Here is a 25,956-nt window from a genome sequence, read left to right on the forward strand (position 1 = left end):
ACAGTGCAACCCTCAGTGATTAGCACCCATCAGGGGATCGAATATACTGGAGATAAATATTCTGTGACTATTTGAAAATCTAAGATAAATTGAAAAATCTCTGGCACTCGGACAACACAGCCAGAAATAAGTCTGGCACTGAATTAAAAGTAAAGTGACAATTTGAAATTTTAATACCAAAAAAAAAATGAAATGAAAAAAGACAATTGCATCAAAAATAATCGACAAACTGTCAAATAATATAAGAAAGATGATCTACAAGCTCACAACGCCTCACAATACTTCGCAACGCGAGGCGTTGTGAGCTTATAGATCGGCTATTTTCACAATATTTATCTGTGGAACCAAGTCAAATGAAATGTAGCCTAATGCCTCAACTCTACAATCCCAAGTGCTTATCGGGGTGGGGGGTCCGCAGTTCAAATATGATTATTTTGGGGGGTCCCCGGACCCCAGTTAAAATATGATTATTTTGGGGGGGTCATGGCCTGAAAAGGTGCCTGGGCACCAATGGCCCTATGCCTATGTGGTGTAGTGTAGGGGGCCACCTGTAGTCCAATAAAGAGATTGCAATGGTTTCTCAAATTGCAGTCAGAGCCAGAGTGCTAGCTATAGCCTACAATCCTTAGCATAAGCATAACAATATTATAAATGTAATAAATTACTATGTTGCCCCATAAGCAAAATTGCCTTTTTTTTTTCCTAGCCAAAACAAAATGTCTCTTTTTATATGCTGGGCATTTAAGACATGAGCAAATATTTATGTTCCTGTTTATAAATCACATGATTGTGTTTATATAGCCTAATCACAATTTAAACAATGAAATAGTTGTCAACTTTTTGATAATAACGATGTATTAATTCGACCAAATTTGTAACTACATTTTCAGTTAGAGAAAAAAAATATTAGACTAAGTCAAGAAGGAGAGAAGGTGCCTATCGAAATTCCTCCATTATTTTCTGGTCCAAATTGAGGTCCAAAGGCCATGATGCGCGTCACGCTTCCACACACACTGCACTCCGCATTAATGAATGAGCTTTAATATTCATCATAGATCTAGCCATTGATCCAATCCATGACGGTCGAACTTCAACATAGTGTTTGCACTTTCTTTCTTTTTGACCCGTACATCTACGTAAACGTTCAGATTTCAAATATAAAGTGCTTACCCTATGGCCACGGATGTTATAATTATGTACGGGCCCTCATAAGTACCCGTATCTTCTGTATTGTTCAATAAAAAGCATTTTAATCTGATCGGTGGCCATTTTCTCATAGAGTTATGATGTATCAGAGTGCAATACACCTAGCAACCGATAGGGTCACGTGGTTGAAAGCATATGGTGAAAATACGAAGAAAATGGCCACTGATCGGATTAAATGTTTTTTTTTTAACAATACGGAAGATACAGGTACTCCAGAGGCCGTATATAATTTTAACATCCGTGGCCATGGGGTAGGCTCTTTATATTTGAAATCTGAACGTTTATGTAGATGTACGGGCTAAAAAGGGAGAAAGTGCAAACACTATGTTGAAGTTCATCCATGACTGTCATAGAAGTTTTGTGCAGTGCCACGATAATCCCAATTAACTTCATTATTTAATAAAAATGTAAGAATTTAATTAAAGAAGACATTTTTTTGTCATTCCTGGACAAGATTGTCTTTATTTTACATGGATTTTGCAGAACTTTCTGTCCCTTTAAGGACCTCATGGGTGTGGGAAGAGGGCTGTCCCGAGGAATCTGGATGCGCTCGGTTCAGTTTGATCTGTAGCTCTTCTTTAAATATGTGGAATAAAAGGGCTGTGTGTTAAAGTATTCCATTGTGACTGAATCACGTGTTAATAATTGTATAGTGAATCACGAGTGGTGTTTTTTCTGAACAGGTTTTTCCGTCCTGCTGATTTAGCGAAATCTGTCCAAAAGGACAGAACGAGGTTTCATGAAAAGGGAACAGGTTTTGGAATGGAACGCACTATAGCCCCCCATATTGGACAGGTCTCCAGTGTTGCCATGTCCGCTTATTATAAGCTACTTTGGGCTTATTTTTCTGTGAAGTTGCTTGTAAATATTGGTAGTTGTGGGTTGCGTTTTTTTGGCTCGTTTCTAAAGTGTGGTTGCTTATTTGGGCTTGTTTCTAAAGTGTAGTTGCTTATTTGGGCTTGCTTCACAATTTTAAAATAATTTTAACCAGTGGTTCTTAATATTTTCATGTCAAGGGATAAGGACCCCCAAATTAATATGTATTTGTCCCTAAACCCCCATCAGATTTTTTTTTGTGCCACTATAGGAGCAATCGTACCAGATCAAAAATCTTTCAAATATTCCACATTCTATTTCAAGATTTTTTGTAAATAGCAGATCTACAAGCTCATCTACAATCTTTGTGAGCTTGTATATTGGCTATTTTCAATGTATCTAGGTTTAAGTGCTCATAATGGCCTATAGCTGCTTCTTTTGGGCTTGTTTTCCTAAGCCTGGTTGCTTATTTCTCTCACAAAATATGGCAACACCGGACAGCACTCCTTAATTATACGGCGTTCCACTTCCAACAAGGAAAAACTGGCGGTACAAAATAAGTGCGCTCAGTGCTTTATTTCCGAACGCACTAGTGTAGTTATTCCTGTACAGGAATCATATGGAAACACATTTATGCTTTGCTTAATGTTTATGACATTTGACTTTGCTGTACGGCACACGACTGGCTGCTAGGCAGCGGGCTACCAAGGACCCCGTGGTTTCTTTCTGCTGTTCTGAGAACGTGAGCTGTGTTGCCAGGTTTTGTGAGAGAAACACGCAACCAGGTCTACGAAAACAAGCCCAAAAGAACCCCATTAGGCCACATGAGCACTTGGTTGATTGATTGAATACTTTATTAACAGTTTGCAAAAAAATCTTTATTTTCAAGAACTCCCCCCCCCCCCCCAACCCGCAACTAACAATATTTACAAGCGACATTACAGAAAAACAAGCCCAAAGTCGCTTATAATAAGCGGACATGGCAACACTGGACGTGAGGAAAAAACGCGGACTGCAGCTTTAACGTGAAGTCGCCTCTGTCCAAACTGACCAGAAAGGAATAATGATAATAATAACCAGCAACGATAAACAAAATTGACCAAACATAAGACAATTGAACATTGTATTAACTTGGTTAGAGCAACAATGGGGCATCCGCCTCTCGAGTTCAGTGATTGTTATCTGGACAGTCCCGGCTTCAGGGAGAGACTCAAATGTTATGAAGTTGAATTGGAAAGAACGAGTAAATTCCTCAAAGATGTCATTAAAGATGGCAACAGTGTCATCAATGCAATAAAGGGTAAGCATTAATATCTTCTCCCATCTCATTAGTAGATGTTAGCCTTAAGCCGTCATACTAGCCTAAGCCTACTGTAGCCTTATTATTATGTGCATTGTTTGCACAACACAATAAGGTTGGGCCATTTTGAGGATCTGGAGATCATTCTGTAGGCCTACTATGTGGTTAGTGGGCACAAATTCAAAGGTTTTTGTCAGTGGTGGAAGAAGTACTCAGATATTTTATATTATATAAATACTGCAATGTAATACAAGTGAAAGTCCGGGATTAAACATTTGCTTGAGTAAAAGTACAAAAGTATTGGTATCAAAATGTACTTAAATATCCAAAAGTAGAAAGTACTCATTGTGCAGAATGTCCCATTTCACAAGATCAAAATGTTTACAAATATTTTGAAAATGGCAGAAACAAGCTCACAATGCTGAATGCTCACTATTTTCAAATGGCTGAAAAAATAATAAAAAAAATAATATATATATATATATACTATATATATATATATATATATATATATATATATATATATATATATATATATATATATATAGGGCTGAAGTGGTTAATGTATGTTTAGTGATAATAATCTAAATCTGCTAAATAACTAGTAACTAAAGCTGTCAAATAATTGTAGTGGAGTAAAGTACAATATTTGACTCTGAGATGTAGTGGAGTTCAAGTAAAAGTATTGCAAATGGGTAATACTCCAGTAAAGTAAACATTCCTCAAAAGTTTACTTAAGTACTGTATGAGTAAATGCTTTGTTACTTTACACCACTGGGTAGTGGGCACAAATTCAAAAGTTTTTGTCTTAGCAATAGCATCTGGGGGAGCATCATTTGAGTGAGTGAGTGAGTCAGTGAGAGATGGATGTCTGAACTAAACATGATAATGGGCATACATTTATCATAATGATAAAATCATGCTGTAGCATGTTTGTTTAATGTAACTTGCTGCATTGTTGCAGTTCTTAATGACATTGTACTGTGGCTTCGAACCTACTATGCTTCTAATTAAATAGTTAGTGTCCAGCCAGTTGCACCATGTTGACATTTTTGACCAGTGTCACTGATGGCATACAATGATGTCAATACTGTACGGGTCTTTGTCACACCAACGAGTGGAACAGTGTTTGTTTTGTATGGCCCACCAAGATTACATTTTGCAGCCCAAAACACAATGCCAAGCGTTTTATCTTGAAAACAGAAACTGTCATTATAGTCTGTCTGCAAAGTGGAGACTGTCCAATATTCAGTCTTTGCTCTGGACAGAAAAGTTTGTTGTTAGGAGTGTGGGAGCCTATTCAAAGACAAATGATCTCATTTACTAACCGGTTCCCCGTCAGCGAAAACCTCTTGAGGTAATTATGAATATGCATGTGCGACATTGCATTGCACAACATGCATTATGTTTGTGGTTGTCATTAGTTCCCCATATCCACTCAGAACTCTGTTTGTTATCACTCTGCCTCTCTGATTGATGGTGTACTGTACACCTGATATTATTAGGGTCAGCTACCTTAGCCCAGATCTATATCTATAGCTTTGAATGTATGTTTTGAAATGTTTGCATTAGTTAGTCAAATTAGTTAGTTAGAATTCAGGAAATGCAAGAATTGGTGCAACCACTTTAGTTTTTAACATGAAAATATACTGGCACATAACAGCACATTTTTGGTTTTAGACCACAGATTACCAATGCTTTGAAAAATGAAAAACGTTTTACTTATTAGCATGAAATAAATAAAGTTGAACCTTTTGATAGAAAAAAAGAAGTATAAACTTCAATATATGAAAACATAAATAACATTTAACTTTAATTACGCTTACCACTTAAGCCCCATTCAAAATGTTTCAAATGTAGCCGATCTGCAAGCTCGCAATGCATAGCTTGTAGATTGGCTATTCTTCTTTTTTTTGCCTATAGTAACATAGGGACACCAGGTTGAAAGTGGTAAAAAATCAGGACACACCATCTGCATAATTGTAGATACTGATATAGTAAAAAGAAATCACATATTGGCTGATATTTCTGCCAGACTGATGTTATCGGGCGGAGTATAATATATAATAATAATACAATCTTCCTCCACTTGTGAATGTGAAGCTTTGACATAATCAAACCTCCTTTTTCCACAGGTTATTCTGTGGCAGTACAGAAGTTCTCAGAGACCCTGGGTGTATTCAAGTTTGACTTTATTGGTGACTCCCTAACAGATGATGAGATTAACATTGGTAAGATGATGTCATTGACAATGTATCATATACACTCATGCTGCATTTACTGCACACCTATGCCCCACTCCACCATTCTTTCAGTGTTCATTTTCGGAGCTATTTCCATCGTAATACCGAACAATGCACATTACATATTTGAGGAATTCATAATGATCATTGTCATAGTATGTGTGGTCTCTTTATATTATGTTATATTTGTACAGTCAGTTTAACTACTTCAGGTCTAATGATATTTGCGTGTTAATTTGGAGTTTTTTTTACATATGTTTTTAATGCAATGTACTGCACACAGTATGTACTGTGTATAATATACTGTATTGTTTCTTTGCCCTTAGCTGAGTCTTTTCAAGAGTTTGCTGGTCTGCTCCAGGAAATTGAGCATGACAGGATGATGCTGGTGGGTTATCAACATCCTCTTCGTTCACTCTACATCCTCTTTGACCATGTGTTTTGTTCCCATGATATCACAATACAAGGATATTGGCATGTCTAAGCACACTCTAGTGCCTCTTCCTAACTCAAACGGCCAAACAAGAGACAATCGCTACAGTAATTAGCTTGCATAGAAGAAAAGTCTGTGTGCCAGCAACAACAAGAGGTGCAACCTTAAATGTAGCAGAAGATCAGCAAGGAAGGAGGCGCAACACTCTCTCATACCCAGAGAAAATAACTTCAGGATGTTAAGTAATTCCTGTTAGACTGGGTTTTCCAGTTATAGATGGCTATTGTCATATACCTAACAGTAGAGCCCGACCCATTTTTGGGTCTGATGCCGATCCCGATTTTGGAGAATCCTAGCCCACCAACAACAACGTTTTGATCGTTTGATCAAAATGTGCAAAGTCGGCGCTCAGGTGGCGCAATGGTAAAGTCCCTGCCCACCACCATGTAGGTTGTGGTGGGTTAGAACCCACCGTGGTGCATCCGGCTTTGTCAGGCGTCTATGCAAACACAATTGGCCCGTGTTTGGGGGAGGGAAGCCGGGCGGGGAAGGTGATATTTATCATTGCACATACTCATACGGGCTGGGGGCGGCACATGTCAGCGGGGAGTGTTGGGTAGGACAGGCTCTACGTCCTCCCGGTGGGGCCTCCTCACTGGCAGGTGAGTCAGTAGGATACAACAGCAGTGACAACACAGAAATGTGTGTGGGGGGGGGGAATCAATTGGCATAACAACTAAATTGGGGAGAAAAAGGGGTAAATATACTCATAGAATCTGCTTAATCAGTTCTAATACATTTGAAAAACTTAGAAACATTCAAAAAATGTCACCTATAATGACATGCCCAAAATAGGGACGCCAGGTTGAATGAAAGTGGTTAAAAATTGAGACAAATCGGTTGCAGAATTAAGTAAAATAATAACTGATATATCAGCTGGACTGATGTATTGGTCTAGCTAGACAGTGGGTTAGATGAAGTTGTGTTGATAAACAGTGACATCTACTGGTGTTTTTTCTTCCTAGTTTTCAGGTTTTGTGCTGAGCTCATTTCAACTTTTTATTTATTAATGGTGTAGTAGTTAATTTGTCGGTGAAGATTATCCAAACTACTGTTAAATACATTCCTTTTCAGGTTCAGAATTCTTTTGATCTGCTCATTAAGCCACTGGAGAAGTTCCGCAAAGAACAGATTTCAGTAACAAAAGTGAGTTGATTTTTTGTTTATTGTAAGTTTGCTCTTCTTCAATATAAAGAAAATGGATAGCAGTGGATTCATTGTTGTGTTTACAAACAAAAGGTGTGGAGTTTCACAATTACCTTTGTTCTTTTGTGACAGCTCTACCCAGACCTCCCCAAAGAATTGTATAACACCACTTCTCTTAATGACAACCTTATACCATATAGGCCACACATACAGCCTTCACTATGTGAGATGAGATGAAATAATACAATACAGTACACAAAACATACAGTCTTATTGCACTTAGTTATTGCACATGGCATGGACTTTATTGCTGATTCAGCAGCTTAATCAAATGCGGCGGAACCCATGAGTATTTATTTTTTCATTGGGGAGCCTAAAGCACCTTTCCGAGGGAAATGAAATCTTCCCGGCCAGTCTCAACATGCGGTTATAATGATTTTTGGAACAACAATTTTGGAGCAGATCCTAAGCCGCTTGGAAATGTTTGATTTTAGCTGCACTGAAATATGTAAAGGCCTTTGGTAAGGAAAAAGGGGACCTTGTGGTGCACAAACAAGTGCTCAGGTGACAGCCTCCAAGGGATTTTATACTCTATTGCACTGTTTCCCAAATAGTGGGACCAACTTTTCATAAATCCATAGTAGAGGGAAAAAACATTTCTCTTTTAGGTCTCAAGCTAAAAAGATTGGGAACCACTGCTTTGTTGAACGAGTATAAAATAGGACTTATGTGCTTAATCAAAATGATTGATTTAGTCGATTACACAAACATCTAATATCTTGTGCCGTCAATTCATTGATATATTGATATATATTATAAAAAGTTATCTAATCTCGATTAATCAAAGTTGTTGATAGGATAATCAATAAGAAATCATTGATAGCTGTTGTAACCCTAGTGTTGGTACTACTGTATATCCAATGAGGTTTGTCTTTAGTTGGAGATTGTATAACTATTGCAGGAACTCTGAAGATATCTGATCTTCGGTAAAACAAAGCATAAACAAAACCATATTTTTCCATTAGGCTGGTATGCCCAGAGTAGACTATTTGAGCTTCCTTTTGCCTTTTTTGTCTTTGTTCTCTGAGCCAGAACTGCAGCAGGGTGATCGCAGTCAATGTGACCTGGCATGTGAAGTATAGGCTATATGCTCCACGGTGTACACAAAACTAACTGTGAATAGGAGGAAGGATTATGTGAAGGAGGTAATTAGCATACAGATTTGAGGGGACTTGACAAAAAAATAAAGGAAGAAAAGAAAGAAAAATCCTCTCTCACACTTATGCCAGAGTGCCAGTAATTACCCTCTCCTGTGCCAATTGTGACACCTGTGCCCATAGTTGCCTACCCCTGGTCTAAGCAAATGCATGCCAGCCAACAGTGTGCGTTGAATAAAGTGATGTTTCTAAGTGGTCTTATGTAAATCAGTGCCATTCTTCTTCGTCTTGCATTGTGTGCGTTTTTTGAAACAGAAACTGCTCCAGAATAACGTTGTGGAGCTGTGTCACTCAGTAACCTGAGCCATGACCAGAAGAGTTATTGTCTGTCTGTCTGTCTGAAGTGGTACACAAACTGTTTGCTCTATTACTGTAATATTTAAAATAGGGCTGGGCAATTAACTGAAAATATATAGAAACCAATATTTAGAACCAATAATGACAATAACCAATGTTTGAGGAGGTGAAGATGACCCCAGTGTGCACCTGGTGTTGATTATTGTGGGCTGTCCTGTGGTTGATATGGACTGTTTCCTTTAATGTATCAAAATGTATACAATTTAAAATATTTTAAGGTAAATCTCTCTCCTTTCCAGTTCCTTTCTTTTTGCTTATCCTTATCCAGTGTTTGCTTATAGTGAGGCACACAGTTTCTTCAGGAACTGTCTAGTTGGTTAATAACCACATAGTCTCTCGAGACAGACTGTTGGCTCACACAATTTCCAAATGCTTCCGTCTAACAGTGTGCAACAATAGTGTTGAAAATATGAAGAAAATACATTTGTCTTGCATTTGCAATCCTGCAAATAACTACTACTACTGTAAATCAAATTAGTTGAAGCCTATGTACCTGGCTGCCTAGCAGAAAGTTTTACAATATAAGGTATAAGGGCGGCAGTGGCTTGGCTCAGGAGGTAGAGCGGCCGCTTGGGAACCGGAAGGTTCCCAGTTCGATCCCAGGCTCCCCCAGAGTTAGTGTCGAAGTGTCCTTGAGCAAGACACTGAACCCCTAATTGCTCCCTATGAGCAGGTTGGTGCCTTGCATGGTTTCCTCCGCCATCGGTGTATGAATGTGTGTGTGAATGTAATGCACAATCATTGTGAAGCACCTTGGATAAAGGCGCTATATTAATGCACCATTAATAAATATATAATGAAATACATTTTCATGTATGGAAATGATAACTTTTGCGAGGCATACAGTAGTTACAGACTGTAGCATTTAGAGATTATCTGGCTTGAGAGATTAATAACCACGCTATAGCCTATATGGTTTTGTGTGTTTGTTGTGTGTTTGTATCCAAGGTCACCCATCCTTTATTCATAATTTCACTATAATCTGTGAGGATGGTCTGTAATCCTATATCACTTTGCTGATTTTTGTTTTTATAAGTCTGTGATCTCAATGAATCATGACTGTATATCTTTCCTTTAGGAGAGAAGGAAGAAGTTTGAGAAGGAGAGTGAAAAATATTACTCTCAGGTAGATAAACACCTGAATCTCTCCGCCAAGAAGAAAGAGAGTCAGCTCCAAGAGGTTAGCTGAAGTACCACAAAGATTTACCATCAACAATATGTATGTCTGAAACAAGTGGGAAAACTTTTTTTTGTTTTTGTAACTCTTCTCAACCCTTTGTTCTAGGCGGATGAACTCCTAGACAAAGAGAGAATGAACTTCTATGAATCGTCGGTGGAGTATGTGTATCAGATCCATCAGGTGCAGGACAGGAAGAAGTTTGACGCGGTTGAGCCCGTGAGTGCTGTCCGTCATCTCCCACTCTTCCTCTCGCTTACATGGTCCCACATATTTTACAAGTGTTGGTTGGAATCCCAAAATAAATAATTAAAAATAGAATGTGGGTCTTGGGATCCACATGGGTACGGCGTGGCTCCAAAGTGGCCATCCTGTGACATCAGTCATCTATGACACATAGTACCCTAAGACGTATGGCCCCACATTCGTGCAAGGTTTCCGCCGTAAAAACAATGACTAAAAACATAATTCATATTGTAGTAGTTCATCTATTAACCAAACACAAGGTGTGTAGTGAATTTCCTGGACTATCAAATCTCCATTCATCCCTTTTAAGAGCAAGGCAAACTGTTAGAGCACAATCATACATCTGCTTCATGTCATGCGTGTTGAAGCCATTCAGATGCATCAATTTGCATCAACAGCAACGGCCAACTAGCAGGGCTGTGGGCAATTCCAGCAGGACTGGACTTTTCTGGCGTGTAATTTGTTTGACTTGTGTTGGAGTGTTGGCTCACTTCTTCCCTATTGGTTGATGCCCAGTCAAAGTTTGCCAATGCTGAACTCAAGCTTCACATGTGTTGGACTTCACATGATTTATGTTGGTGATTTTGATACTCTCCCAATCTATGCTTTGGTTGGACAGGTCCTGGCATTTCTTCACAGCATTTTTACACTCAATAACCTGACAGTGGAGATGACTCAAGATTTCATGCCCTACAAACAGGAACTGCAGCTGAGCTTGCAAAATGTAAGTTATTATGTTGTTGATGTGAAATGATGTACACTGAGGTTTAAAGGAGTGGACCATACCGGTGGTCTATGACCATGACCCACATACTTGACATTACTAATGACCGTTTTCCGAAGCATACCACAGTGTTTTTTATTGCAGAGGAAACCTTTGGATTCTTTTCATTTGTGTATGGAATGAAAATAAACTTGCAGAGGCTTAAAACTTAGAAATTCAAAGATCCATAACTTCTTTACTGTGCTTTACTGATGTTCAGCTAACATTGACTGAAGTAAATCTGGAAACATTTGAATGACTTTGGACTGGAGAAAATGTACACAAAATCTGATAGTAAAGTCAATGTTTGTATAGCAAGCTGATCCTGTGAATAAACAATGATATGTATGCCGGTACGGTTACCTTTTTTAAGATCCCTTGATTGGCCTCCCATAGCCATCTATAATAGCTGTCGTGGCCGTTTCATGTCCATTGTCCAGACAAGGAACCACTATGAGAGCACACGGGAGGAGATGGAGGAGCTGATGAAGAGAATGAAACATCCATCGCAGATTTGTAAAATACATAGCCATGGAATCATGGAGGGTTACCTGTATTGTCAGGAGAAGTGTAGGTATACCATCCATGCACACACACAAACATTTTGACTATGTTCTTACTCTGACATGCTCTGATGTGACCTTTTTCTTTTTTGTCTCAAAAGGGGCTTTGGGCATGACCTGGATCAAGTACTACTGCAAGTATCACAAGGACAGCAGAATGTTGGTCATGGTGCCCTGTGAACAGAAACCTACAGCGAAACAGGTACATGAAAGAAATCATTCTGCTTTGTATTATGTGACCCACTTGCAACCTTGAATACTCTATTTATACTCTGTGACTTTTACCCTGTGTATATGATTCTCAAGACTGCTTTCTCTTAATGTTGTGTAAAAGAAAAAGCTTTGTCTCCGCCAGGCCGAAGGCATGGCAGAGACTATGTTTTGCACCCTGTCCGTCCGTGTGTCCGTCTCTCCGGCACCGTTGACCAGATCGATGTGAAATTGTGCACACACACTCCCTGGATGCCAGAGCAGAACCTCTGCCCCGACTTCTTCACATGGGCCTATTATAGCGCCACCAGGAGGCCGATGTTTGCAAAACTCATTTTTGGATATTACTCCTACAGATTGCAGGAGTGGTTCGTTTTCAACAAAATGCCTGAAATCATGAACACAGCATGCGATTTCAGTGAAATTTTTCACGTACATTCCCACTAGGCCGAGGAAGAAATGCCATATTTCAAATCGGCCTATAACAGGCCGACTCATGTTTATACCTATAACTGCACCGATCTGCATAAAACGTTGTATGCACACCCCCTAGAGGCCAAGGAAAAATGTCGGCCTTGCATTTTTCACATCTGCCTTTTATAGCGCACCAGGAAGCCGACTTATGTGGTACAACTTTTTTGATATTACTGATTCAGATTTTATCTAAATATCACGCAAATCGGTACACATGATCTTGGCATCTAAAGTTTGCAGGAGTTGCCCGTTTTGAACAAAATGCTTCAAATCATGAACGCAGTGTCCGATTGCTGTGAAACTTACACGCACATTCCCACTACGTTGAGGAACAAATGCCACCCTTTTCACGTTGGGATATTATAGCGCCACCAGTAGGCCATTTTTTGCAAAACTATTTTTAAAAATATTTTCCCTACAGATTTTGTCCAAACATCACGCAAATCGGTACTCATTATCTCTATGGTCACGTGTTCAAGTCTGATCTGTCCGATTTTTCATATTCCATCCTGTTTGGCGAATTCCGAACGTTGCTAGCCTACAATAACCTACCTGACCTGGCGGAGACCTTTGCTCCGAGGAGCACTTTTTCTAGTTATTTATTAGTGTGGTTGCCCTAACAGGGCAACCAGACTATAGTAATCTTCACACTTTATTATTATTATAGATAAACAATATTTCAAAACACATCACAGCCCACAGTTTTTATTCCCCAATTTAGTGCCATATCTCAAAATGACCGTCTTGACCTGGAATCGTGCGCTTGTATTTTGCTAAGAGATTGGTTAAATAGTTTAATTGATATTGATTTATTAGTGCATTAAATTTCCCCATCCGCTTTAATGAAAAAGTGAAAAAACTCAAATTCAAGTATTTTTTTCTGTGAAACCGTAAGAGCTAGAGTTACCAGATTTGGAGGGGAGGTTCATAATTTAGTACGAAATTATTGAAAAAATAATTACACTAATCGGCCACATGGTGGCGCTATAACAGCCCCCTTTACGTTTTGGCCTATAACTCTTGAACCGTAGGTCGTAAAATCTAAATTTATTTTAAATTTTTTCCCCTGGATTCCTTGGGTCACGACGCATCTCCCCATATAGGACACGCCCATTTGCGTCAGGATAGATTTTCCGCCATTTTGAATTTTCTTCAAAACACACTTTTAGCTCCTCCTCCCATATGTTTTGTCCAAATTTCACAAAAATCGGTACACATGATCTCTGGGCCCATGCGATAAACATATCCAAACAGCATTTTGATAGTCCTTACCGTTCGTCCGTAAATGGCTTCCAAAGTTAGTGGGAGGGGCCCGTTTTACCAAAAATGCTACAAATCACGAACGAAACGTCCGGTCAATCCCAAATTTGAATCACATGTCGAGGGTGGTTTACTCAACAAATCCCCTAAAGAATTTCCACTTTGATCCATAGGGGGCGCCACAAATGCTCAAAATGTAACCTTTTGATGCAAAAACCATAAGGTTGGGGGGACCAATCCTCTCAAAGTGATCTCAGGAGTTGTGTGACAATGTAATTGGCGCAGCCTCCGACGGTATTCCTCCCAGCGTATTCCTCGAGTCCCGGCGGCAGCGACCCGCGACTCGCGTCGGCGCAACCACACTCTGCAATTGCCCTGAATTGCGACGCGTCTAGTTCTCTCTCACTCTCTCTATCTCTCTCACACACGCACACGCACACGCCGTGTGTCTCTGTCTCTCTAATTACAATTTTCCAATCTGTTTGATTTCTTCTCCTCCAGGGTACGACAGAGCTGACGCTTAAATCCTGCATCCGCCGGAAGACTGAATCCATAGACAAGCGCTTCTGCTTTGACGTTGAGACTAATGAGAGGTTAGCACATGAAATAAAACAACAGCAACTCACAAACTGTGAAATGAGGTAACATTTACGCCTTGTGGGATAAACGTGTTTAAGCAGTGAGGTGAACAGGTGGCCTACAAGGACACAATGTTAGGGCAAACTGGATTCCAGCCCAAACAATGCCTTGGCAACAGGCTTCTGCTGGTGACAGATGGCAAAGTCAGTGATTTCAGGCTGGGGGGGGGGACGCATTGAACAGTTCATTTAGTACAGACTGCTTAAAAGACACATCTGCCATAGGCTGACATGTCATCATATTCAGTTTATTTTTTGAAATCTGTGAAATGCTTGAATTTTCCTGAAGGTGTACGAAGTATGTGTGAATTATGCATTATGTGCGTGAAAGTATTTATTATGAACATAACACCTCATAACTTCATAGTCTTCTGATTCACTTATAAAACCGTTCTAAGCTTATCAGACTGGTCTAAGATGTCAAATTGTAATGTAAACCCCCCCCCCCCCTGAATGATCGCTTGTCACATTAGGTGTTGTCGAAAATTAATAATATTTGTTTTTGTTCCTTTTCTGACACTTTGTTACTACTTTGTTACACTTTGTTCCATCGCCATACTGTAGAAACACACCCGTCACATTCCAGGCTCTTTCGGAGGGGAACAGGAAGTTGTGGATGGAAGTAATGGATGGAAAAGAGCCTGTGAGTTAAATTATTTTCATTTCATTTATCAGTAAGCTATTTTCATTTCAGTCATCAGAAAGCTATTATTGTAACATGGAGATGTAATATTTTCATTTATTTGAAGCAAATGTATTGTTTTTGCCAGGATGTGCATTTTATTTGGATTGACACCTGTGATACATTCAAAAAATTATTTAATAAAGAAATAATTAAATCTATCTCTCCATCTCTCTAGTTCTCTCTCTCTCTCTCTCTCTATCTCTCTCTCTAATCTCTCTAATCTCTATCTCAGAAAAAGGGAAGCTCTCTTATACAGAAAAAGGGAAGCTAGGCAGCATAGATCCTTTTAAAAATTCAAATTAATGTGCCCTTCAATATAGAGTATAGCAAGCAGATATAGAGTATAGCAAGCAGTCTGACCTACAGACTGTGAACTGAGTGCATCCATCTAATCATGTATATATAGCACAGTATACACCTAAACTCACTTACAATCACCCCAAAGATCTAAAACATAACAGAAGGTATCTACAATAACAATCTGCACTGTATCATATGTATTCCATTCTGATTTGTGCACATGCTATATCATTTTAAAGTAGACTTTCCATCAACTCTTTCTTTGTTTTCCCTGACTCACATATCAAGCCTCAGATTTATTTTAATATGTGCGGTTTTAAAGTAAAAAGAAAGTGATGCCATCACTGAGTAGAATACATGCACAGTAAAATCCTCAGTTCAATCAATACAATGTATCCAGAGAGTATCTCAAGAGAGTTTACTAATGGAACCACTCGGAGTTGAATGAACACTCAGGATTTCACTGTGTAGTTCAGCAATGGATGCTGCTTCAGTGTGGCTGCTTGGATATCATCATTATCTTGCCAGCGGATGTGAAAATGAAAAGGGTGCAGTTTTCAGTTCCTCATTGATATATCTCAGCAAAAATGACACTTCTTTTCAACAAATTCTGACAATGCAGACTGTAGGTTTGTTCTGCAAAGAGATATGCTGAGCTGTCATTCAGGCAAGAGTTATTTCTATCAGTCAGATGAATGCACAGAGCCCAGGAGTTATTTCTATCAGTCAGAGGTTTTATTGTGGTTATTATGGTTACCCCGCTTTAGTCTTATTTTGATAGAAAATATAGTGAGATTTTTAGGCAAGTAGCGGAAAATTAAAGCATGTGAAAGGCAACACTTATAACAATGGTAATGAATAAGCATGAGCCCATATGGTGCTTGCCAAAACAAGATGTGTTACTCTGAATTGAATTGTCACCTCCAGGTGACAATTATCACCTACTATCCACCTACTATCATCTTCACTATCTTCTCAGATGAAACTGTTGTGAAGTAAAAAACTATTAGCTTGAACACATAAAGCAGAGAAATGCACATTCAATACTATTTACTATTTTACTATTTAAGCAATGAGATAGTTTGCCACCAAGGTGAACAAATTAATCATTGAGATGAATCTGTGAAAAAACTGTGCCTTACTGATTCCTACTCCCATCATTTGGTGATACTCGAATAAAACGTCCAATATCTTTGCACCCATATCTTTCAACATAAGCAACATTACATTTTGAAAAATATTCAAGGAAAAAGAGGGGTTTACGGGGAACCGTCGGTCTATGTGGGAACGGTTGTGGGCTTGGACCTACCTAACTGGGAACTGTGTGGCGAGTTGGTGTGAAATATCCTGAACTGAACTGAACTTTATTAATACAGATATGTTTTTGAACGGCAATCTATGGTGTCTGCAAAGTATTGTGTGTGTTTGTTACAGTGGGGATTTAGAGTGTTTAGGGAAGAGGGTGGTGTTAACCACAAACACATCTTGCGCAGCCTTATGTGTAGGGGTTAGGCTTTAACTGAACATTTTGTCAGGTGAAACGCCTGGCTGGCACCCCAGACCATTTTTGCATTCGGCCAAACCGTTCCACACACACAATAAATTACTGCTCTCCCATGTTTTATTTAATTAACCAACAAGAATAATGTTTCATTGCTCTTGCTTAATGAAATAAAACATGAGAGAGCAGTAATTTATAGTGTGCGGACATTCCTTTATTTTTAAATGATTACATTTGTCCAAATCACGTTCATACCACCCATGAAGTAATTGTTGATAATGCCTCTGTGTAGCCCCCTATTTAATATTAATGGCCCAGCTTTGTATGTTGGTAACATCATCAACACGTCCCCAAGACATTGGCTTTGATTTCAACTTTGTGAGAGTACTACAGTATGCATGTTCACAAATAAAAACTAGACTAGGTTTTCATATGAATGGGATAAATTAATTCAGGTCTGTGACTGATTAACGTAAGTGGTCTGTTGCTAAGTTTGTGCTGTCATTTCAGATTTATCGTTCACCAATTCACAAGCAAGCTGAAAGTAAGTCAAGATTTCCTTCCAAGTGTTGTTTTGATGTAACATGTTTTGTACAATGTATGTGTACAGTGTATATGGATGAATATTTGTGTGTAATATAAAGTATATATCTAAAAACTGGCATATTAAAATCAACTGACAATGTTTAATTTTCACTTTCACAGTGGAGCTGAATGAAGTTGGATTCAAGTTTGTAAGAAAGTGTATAAACTTTGTTGAAACCAAAGGTAAACAATTTAGCTTTTACACTGTTGTCAGTTTAGCTTTTTGCCCTCAAGGGGGCATAGCTGCGCTATAGGTTGCATGTTGATACCTCTTGCATTCTACATGAGTTCCTAGGCAAAGCTCTGGTTTATTACTAACTGTTGAACGTAATGCTCAAAATTAATTGTAAGTTTCTCAATTAGAATTAGAGCTTTAATGATACATAAGGTTTTTGGCAATTACGGTGATTTGAATTTGAATGGATTATTAGATTATTAGACTAGACATTCTCATATAGTACCAAGCCACTCAAAGGGTTTAATTTGATAAATTATTCAAGCAACATTCTTAAAGCTGCACTATTTTATGTCCGACCTGGTATTCAAACCCAGGCAAAATGTGTACCCCTCAATCAAGAGGCAATCCCTGCTTGACCAGGTGAGATATTGCGCTTATGAGGTTCATGCAGTACTACTTGTCAACTAGTAGGTGGTTAAAATTTTCGATGGAAGAGTAGGGAGACCACATCCAACCATTGCAGGTGTGCTAGTTCTTCTGTATGAACATACTACATATTTAGATTGGTTAAAATTATGTTTTAATTCATTGAAATAAGTTCCAGATTGCAGCTGTAATGAGGCATTCATAATCAGGAGGATATTGTCTAGAACTAACAGGGGTTCATACAGGCACTAAGGTAGTGTGTTGTAGATTTCCACTGCCTTGTATTCCTCCTGAGTACACTCCCTCTTTTTCCCTTCCTCCATTCTTCATCCTAGGTCTCACACAAGAGGGAGTGTACAGAACAGTTGGCAGCAACATCCAAGTGCAAAAGCTTTTAAATACCTTCTTTGGTAAGGAAATGACTCTGTCAACATCTAGTCTCTGTCTATTGACTGCATTTTTTTTTTTACCTTTCTTCACTATGGTTATCTACCTGAATGTAAGCTAAAGCCACAAGATGTCCACATCACTATCATTTGTGATTTTTTAAAAGTTTTTTTTACAAAAGGCCAGTGACCTTGACCAGAGAAGCAAGATATCTTTCTTCTCAGAACTAGTTTTCAATACTGCTTGCAGGAGATTGGACATAAATGGTGTGCAACATTTCCTAGTCTGTTTGGTTTTGACCCACACTATCTCCCCATAGACCCAACATGTCCAGGAGATGTGGATTTCAACAACAACGACTGGGACATTAAAACCATCACGAGTGCCATGAAGTTTTATCTAAGGTGTGTGTGTGTGTGTGTGTGTGTGTGTGTGTGTGTGTGTGTGTGTGTGTGTGTGTGTGTGTGTGTGTGTGTGTGTGTGTGTGTGTGTGTGTGTGTGTGTGTGTGTGTGTGTGTGTGTGTGTGTGTGTGTGTGTGTGCGCGTGCGTGCGTGCATTCTGTGAGGAGCCAACTAAGATGTGGCTGCACTGGAAAATGGAAAGTTAAAGATGTATTTCTAAAATAGCTTTCTGAAAGTGCCTAATAATCCCTGATCTCAAGTCTTCTACTGTACCACCCTGGTGGTTGAATATTATTCTTGTACTTTTATGTAATTTGTATGTCCAAGTTTAGTTTTGTATCTGGTAACCATTAATTATATTTAAAGCGTAATTCATTCATTCATTTTCCCATACTTAACTTTTTACCAAATAATATATCCCTCTATGTAACTGGTATTTTATTATTATTAATATTATTACATGAATCAGAGCTGTCTGCGTTATACCACTCTTGTCTATTGTTGCCATCGTTGTTGTCGTCATCGTTTAACGACCTGCTGATGTTTTTCTCGCCCATATTGTGACGGATTTGCTACAAGTGAAAGGGGCTGGTGCTTCTCAGCCAATCACAGCGGTGGGGGGCGAGAAGAAACATCTTTGTTAGGAAAAAAACGAAGGGCTCTGTGACATGGCCTTGTGCGTCCAAGGCCATGTTCCATCCCTTACCCTCTAACCTAGAACAGTGATGTTACAATTACAAACAATTTGAAGTAAGTGTGGCCCGGGGCACTTTTGACAAGTGTCAAGTGACTATATTATCCTCAACAATGGTGATGTTTTGCACAGGGACCTATGGGTCTGAAGTGCTTCTGCTAGCAGGTGACTCTTTCTTGTGACCTCACTGACTATCCTTATTCTAACCTTTAATTTAACTGTAATTGGTTCATTGGATGTCAGCCTACTCTCAAAAAGGAATACATTATTAGACCCCACAGCTGTTCAAACCTCAATCATGGCCTTGATCTCCTCTGCTGTAATGGTTTTAAATCAAAACATTTTATTTGGAAAGAAAATGCAAGGAGTTGTTTGACAACGGAGGCTTAGATTACAACCCACACCGTGAGTAGTACTTGTGGTACAAAGAGGGAATATCATTCGCTTCAACTGGCAAACCTTGCAAAACCGGTGCCTCTCAGAAATGGTGTGATCTGAACAAAGAAATTAGTTATGGAGCAGACAGTCAATTTGGCAATTTTTTAATGATGCATTGCAAACAACAGGTGGAAACATTAGTCTAGTCTTTTTGCACCATTGACTGTATGCTCTCTGATTTTGTTTGATGATGTGAATACAATTACTGTGGCTTTCTTGTTCATGTGTGTGTGTGTGTGTGTGTGTGTGTGTGTTTGTCTACACTACAGGAGTCTTTCTGAACCGCTGATGACCTACGGTCTACACAGAGACCTCATACTAGCTGCAAGTAAGTCACACATTTTAGGAAATTCTTAGGAAGTGTAATCTGCACAAATAAAATATAAAATAAAATATCAGTGTATCAGTGTATTTTGCCACTGTGCTTCCATTTGCATCTCACATCCTGGGAAACTGCTGCATTTATAGTGGCAATATTATGCTTGTTCACTGAAGTCATGAAGTGATTTCATGTGTGTTTTTATGTTGCATGAGGAAGATGGCAAATGAGCATGTAGCCATGTACTGTATATGTCCATAATTGGCTTTAAGCAAGTCAATATTCTGTATCTTTTTACACAGATATGTACACATGCAGAAGGTGTACACTTGTGTAAATGTATGACTACTAATATATTATGTACACATGGTGTCAGTGAAGCAACAATATTATTTACTTTTTCTTTTTTTTTTAGATGTTTAGTTTGATATCAATACCATCTCTCCTCATTGGCAGTTCAGATGCTCTACACTGCTGTGCTGTGTTTTATTTAGATGAACTCTACCTGGCAAAATGATAGATTCCCAAGATGCATTTTGATGCCAGGTGTGAAAGGGCTCTCTGTAACACAACTCTAACCTGGCAAAATTATAGATTCCCAAGATGCATTTTGACGTGAAAGGGGTCTCTGTAACATTTGTGCTCATTTGGATATACATTTTTTTGGGGGTGAAAATGTTGTTAATTCAGAGCTTATTTGTGTCATGTGGTCCATCAATGGTTCTTTAGGGTTGATTTGATGCTTTGTGAACCAGCATGAGTTAACACAACAGACTGGTCAATGGTATTACAGGCTGTGTAAAATTGTAAAAGCAGAAGAAAAAGCGACTACCATCTTCTGTGCACTATAAATGGAACTTGAACATTACTTTTCTACACTCACATCATCCATTAAACTGAAAGGACAAAGAATGAACACAAGAGAAGTAGCTGTATTCTTTTAATATATTGTCACTGTCAGGCAAAAACCTCATCTTTTGTAATGCTCTATATATGTTATGCTAATGCTAATAATGGCAGTATCGCCCAAAAGTAATGAAGATAACAGATCTGTAGCTCACAACGCATCGTGTTGCAACACATTGTGAGCTTGCAGATCTGTTATTTGTTTTTTAAAATATTTCTCCATAATGACATGCAAGATTAAGGGCGCCAGGTTCAAAGTGGTTACGTCTGTCTGTGGGCTTTATACATATTTAACTTATGAAAAGTATTAACTTAATATGGTGATTGGATATCATATGATTATGCAAAATGACCATAGTATTCTGTTTTTTTACTCAACCTTAACTGAGATTGAAGTGAATGTGTTTTGCAAAAAGCGGCCACCGTTGGCTTGATCGCAGCGAAATTGTGCACACACACTCCCTGGATGCCAGAGATTGAAGTGTATGTGTTTTTCATTACGAAATGGAAAACTAGATTCCGACACGTTTCAATTAAAGGCAGAACATCTAAGGGGTGGGTGGGTGGGTGTGTGTGTGTGTGTGTGTGTGTGTGTGTGTCATTGTATGACATACAGTGATTTATGTTTACACAAATCAAATTCAACCCTTTATTAATGCAAAATGTATTCATGACAACCATGTTTTGAACGTGATTTAATGACTTGAAGTCACTATTTTGCGGTCACATTTACTATGTGATTACACTATCATCATACTTAAGCAAAGACATACAGTAGTTAAAGGTTCTATGACATTCATTTTCACTTTTTTTTATTTTTGAGTGGTGCTAGCCACTCCAAGGACTGACTTTGTGTATGTGTGTGTGTGTGTGTGTGTGTGTGTGTGTGTGTGTGTGTGTCTGTCCATCCGTCCGTCCGTCCATTTGCAGACGGCCTCAACAGCTGCTGATTGCAACACAAAGATGCAACCAGTTACACTAATTATACACAAACAGGAGTGCAACACGTCTCTCACACACACACACACACACACACACACACACACACACACACACACACACACACACACACACACACACACACACACACACACACACACACACACACACACACACACACACACACACACTTTTGAGTCAAAATACTTTAACATTTTAAAGTACTTAAAATGAGTAAAAATACTTTAAAGTCATCAAAGTCTGTAAAAAGTAACAAATTTAAGTCAAAGCACTAGAAAATTACAAAATTGAGTAAAAATACTTGCGCACGCACATTCACATGCGCGCGCGTGCGTCACGTGCGTGCGCACACATACACACACACTGAAACGACCGATCTACAATTTGAATAAACATACTTTAAGTCCTTAAAAGTAGCTTAAGTGAGTTCAAATATTTAAAAGATGTTTCTACCAAAATAAAGTGATTTTAAAGCAGTCTTAGGCTAATAATAGCTTAATGAAATGAACTCATGAAAGGCACCACTCTCTTCACACTGGGTGTGATTTTTTTAATGTTTTTTGGGGGGTTTTATGACCTCAATTACACCCAAAAAAATCTGAACTTTGAACATTCAGTGGATTTTCCGTGGTCTGGGGCTTTCTGAATAATTAGGCTGAAAAGTAATCTGTGCTTGGCCCTTGGAGTGTGAAGTCATAGGCCACACCCACAGGCAAAGATTTATTTTTTCATTGCAGTTGAAAAGGCTTTAGAAATGTGAGAGAAAAACACCTGCCATGGATCACTGGAGTGGAATTTTTAGTTAAAACCTTTCATACACGTTTGAAGGACCATGACAAAGACTTTTAATGTGTGGTAAAACTGAATGTCATGAAACCTTTAAAAGGTATTTGCCATAGGGCATTCACAACTAATGATTTCTACTAGTCGACTCATTTGACCAAGTAGTAGTCGACTAGTCGACTAGTCAAAATGTATATTTAACATTTTTTCCCCCCCCCTTTTTTTTTAGGGGGGGGGGGCATTGTTTTAATGCCATCCTACTACTATATTACTAATATATAATTATATATATTATAATATAATTATATATATATAAAGTATTATCCTCCTGCCCTTATTTTTATGGCGTTTTAAAGGGTAAGACCACTTTGGTAGAGGTTTGGGTTGTGTATTTACCTTGCCATGATGTAACTCCAAAGGTGGACAAGAAATAAAAAATAATTGCTCCATTGATTAGAAATTGATAATTCTAAATTTGCTCCTCATTGACTTACATTGTACGGTAAAACAGCTCTCAAAGTCACTCTTTTAGCACGTAAACGAACACGAACAAAGCTGATTCAGACAATATAGAACATCACCAAACCCAGTACTGTTTTTTTTTTAAATAAAAATGTTAACTTCCTGCTGATTTTACTATTTGAAGATCCGGATCCGGATCCGTGAATCCAGTCCGGGTTTTCTTCTTAATAAAAATAGCAAAATCAACAGGAAGTTAAAATTTTTATATAAAAAAAAACAGTACTGGGTTTGGTGATGTTCTATATTGTCTGAATCAACTTTGTTTGCGTTTGTTTAGGTGCTAAAAGAGTGACTTTGAGAGCTGTTTTACCGTACAATGTAAGTCAATGAGGAGCATATTTTGAATTATCAATTTCTAATCAATGGAGCAATTATTTTTAATTTCTTGTCCACCTTTGGAGTTACATCATGGCAAGGTAAATACACAACCCAAACCTCTACCAAAGTGGTCTTGCCCTTTAAGGGAAGCGCTTCTGGCACAGCAGCACAGCACCACAGCAGCGTCTCCAAGGATCCCCATTGCCCAATAATAGGCTTTTATTGGGCATACTTTTGACCCCCTTTTGATAAAAAATTAAGTCAGGAGGATAATAATAATAGTAAGATGGGCCATTACTATGGCATTAAAACAAATTACAAAAAAAAAGAAAAAAATATATTATTTTTTTCCCCCCAACTATTCGACTAGTACCAACAAAGTCGACTAGTGGTTATACTAGTGAAAGCCCTAATTTGCCATATTTGCTTTATTCCGCACCATTTTTACAAAACTTGTTTTACATCTCTATTATGTACCATTAATACATGTTGTAAGTATACAGCATGCTTGCCAACATTGTGATGCTATTGTGAAGGACCAGGTTTAGTCATTGATGCAGAGAAGGTTTCTAAAGCAAGTGAATAATGAAAAACTGCTTATGTTAAATAACATTGTGATTTGTTTTTGTATCTCAGAGTCTGATAATCTGGACCATCGACTAAGTGAGATTCACTCATTAACCTACAAATTACCGGAGAAGAATCAGGAGATGCTAGACATGCTGATTAAGCACCTGGTCAGGTAGGAGCTAAGAGTCTTTCTCATTTCATTAATCTGAAGTTTACCATGAATGATGCACATATGTTTGATTGTTTTAATGTTTTATGGTCATGGCCGAGACTATGTTTTGCACCCCGTCCGTCCGTCCGTTCCGTCCGCCTGTCCGTCCGTGTGTCCGTCTGTGGACAGCTAATCTCTGGCACCGTTGGCTTGATCGCAGCGAAACTGTGCACGCACACTCCCTGGATGCCAGAGCAGAACCTCTGCCCCCATTTTTTCACATGGGCCTGTTATAGCGCCACCAAGAGGCCGCTTTTTGCAAAAACATTTTGCAAAACGTACTCCTACAGATTTTATCCAAATGTCACGCAAATCAGTACACAAAATCTATAGTCATTAAACGAAATGGGTCTTTCAGATTTTTCATATTGCATCCTGATTGGCTTCCAAAGTTTGCAGGAGTGCTCCGTTTTGAACAAATTTCCTCAAATCATGAACACGCACATTCCCACTAGGCTGAGGAAGAAAAATCAAATCAGCCTCATGGTGATGTTATAACCGGCCGATTCGTGTTTTTACCCAAAGAAGGCCAAAGAATAACGTTTGCCCTGCATTTATCACATCTGCCTTTTATTTACCAGGAGGCCAACTTATGTAAAACATTTTTTTGTTATTACCCCTTCAGATATTATCCAAATTTCACACAAATCAGTACACATGATCTGACTATAGTCATGTGACCAGGACGGATCTGTTCTAAAGGATCAAAAGTTTGCAGGAGTGGCCTGTTATGAACAAAATGCCGCAAATCATGAACGTAGTGTCCGATTGCGGTGAAACTTTGCATGCATATTCACACTACGTTGAGGAACAAATGCCACCCTTTTTAACTTTACCCTATTATAGCGCCACCAGGAGGCTGATTTTTGCACATATTTTTTTATATTACTCCTACAAATGTATTCCAAACATCATGCAAATCGGTACACATTATCTCTATAGTCAAGTGATCAAGATGGATCCGTCCGATTTTTCATATTCCATCCTGATTGGTGAATTCCGAACATTGCTGGCCCACAATAAACTACCTAGCCTGGCGGAGACCTGTGCTCCGAGGAGCACTTTTTGTAGTTCTCCCTTGAATTACGTTTTCTTGGATCAAAATATATTTACAAATCAGCTGTTTTATTGTTAACCATCTTTTTCCCATCTCTGGAAAAAGATGGCTAACAATAATTAAATGACATCTTCTTAAATCAGTCATTATGTGTCCAAAAGCAGAAAATATCGACTGTAAGCCATTCACAAATTCATTTGGCTTCATTAATAGGTTTCAAGCTTTATATTCATATTTTATTTGTGGTTTATGAATTCATGTAAATTGATTGTTTATGTTTTATTGGTATTTGTGAGTCACATTTAATACAACTTGATATTTCTCAACAGTGTTTGCAGCAACAGCCAAGAGAACTTAATGACTCCGTCAAACATGGGAGTAATTTTTGGACCAACTCTGATGAGAGCAAAGGAGGAGACTGTGGCTGCCATGTTGGATATTAAGTTTCAGAATATAGTTGTTGAGATTCTGATTGAGGACAGCAAAAAGGTACATGTGACAGAGGCCACATGATTCAGTACTATTCGATATCAAAATAACTTAAAATGCATTAAACAAAACAGATTTAGTGAACTTACACTAGGGCATTCTGACTTAACTCCGGT

The 25,956-nt window shown here is 38.5% G+C and overlaps 1 protein-coding gene across 1 annotated transcript in view; it reads left to right on the top strand.

Annotated features, from left to right (window-relative positions):
- The first annotated feature begins 3,028 nt into the window (after positions 1-3,028).
- ophn1 (oligophrenin 1) overlaps positions 3,029-25,956 on the top strand; it is a 33,005-nt gene continuing 10,077 nt past the window's right edge. Inside the window, exons 1-18 of the mRNA XM_080435161.1 lie at positions 3,029-3,322; positions 5,458-5,553; positions 5,892-5,953; positions 7,133-7,204; positions 9,857-9,958; positions 10,064-10,174; positions 10,821-10,925; positions 11,405-11,534; positions 11,629-11,729; positions 13,973-14,064; positions 14,674-14,752; positions 17,106-17,139; positions 17,301-17,363; positions 18,120-18,194; positions 18,491-18,575; positions 19,975-20,033; positions 24,150-24,255; positions 25,681-25,840. Of these exons, the coding sequence (XP_080291287.1) occupies positions 3,169-3,322; positions 5,458-5,553; positions 5,892-5,953; positions 7,133-7,204; positions 9,857-9,958; positions 10,064-10,174; positions 10,821-10,925; positions 11,405-11,534; positions 11,629-11,729; positions 13,973-14,064; positions 14,674-14,752; positions 17,106-17,139; positions 17,301-17,363; positions 18,120-18,194; positions 18,491-18,575; positions 19,975-20,033; positions 24,150-24,255; positions 25,681-25,840 (1,686 nt within the window). The 5' untranslated portion in view covers positions 3,029-3,168. The remainder of the gene's footprint in view (positions 3,323-5,457; positions 5,554-5,891; positions 5,954-7,132; positions 7,205-9,856; positions 9,959-10,063; positions 10,175-10,820; positions 10,926-11,404; positions 11,535-11,628; positions 11,730-13,972; positions 14,065-14,673; positions 14,753-17,105; positions 17,140-17,300; positions 17,364-18,119; positions 18,195-18,490; positions 18,576-19,974; positions 20,034-24,149; positions 24,256-25,680; positions 25,841-25,956) is intronic.

This window comes from Gymnoscopelus braueri (genome assembly GCF_963280865.1).
Source record: "Gymnoscopelus braueri genome assembly, chromosome: 8".
NCBI classification, from domain to species: Eukaryota; Metazoa; Chordata; class Actinopteri; order Myctophiformes; family Myctophidae; genus Gymnoscopelus; species Gymnoscopelus braueri.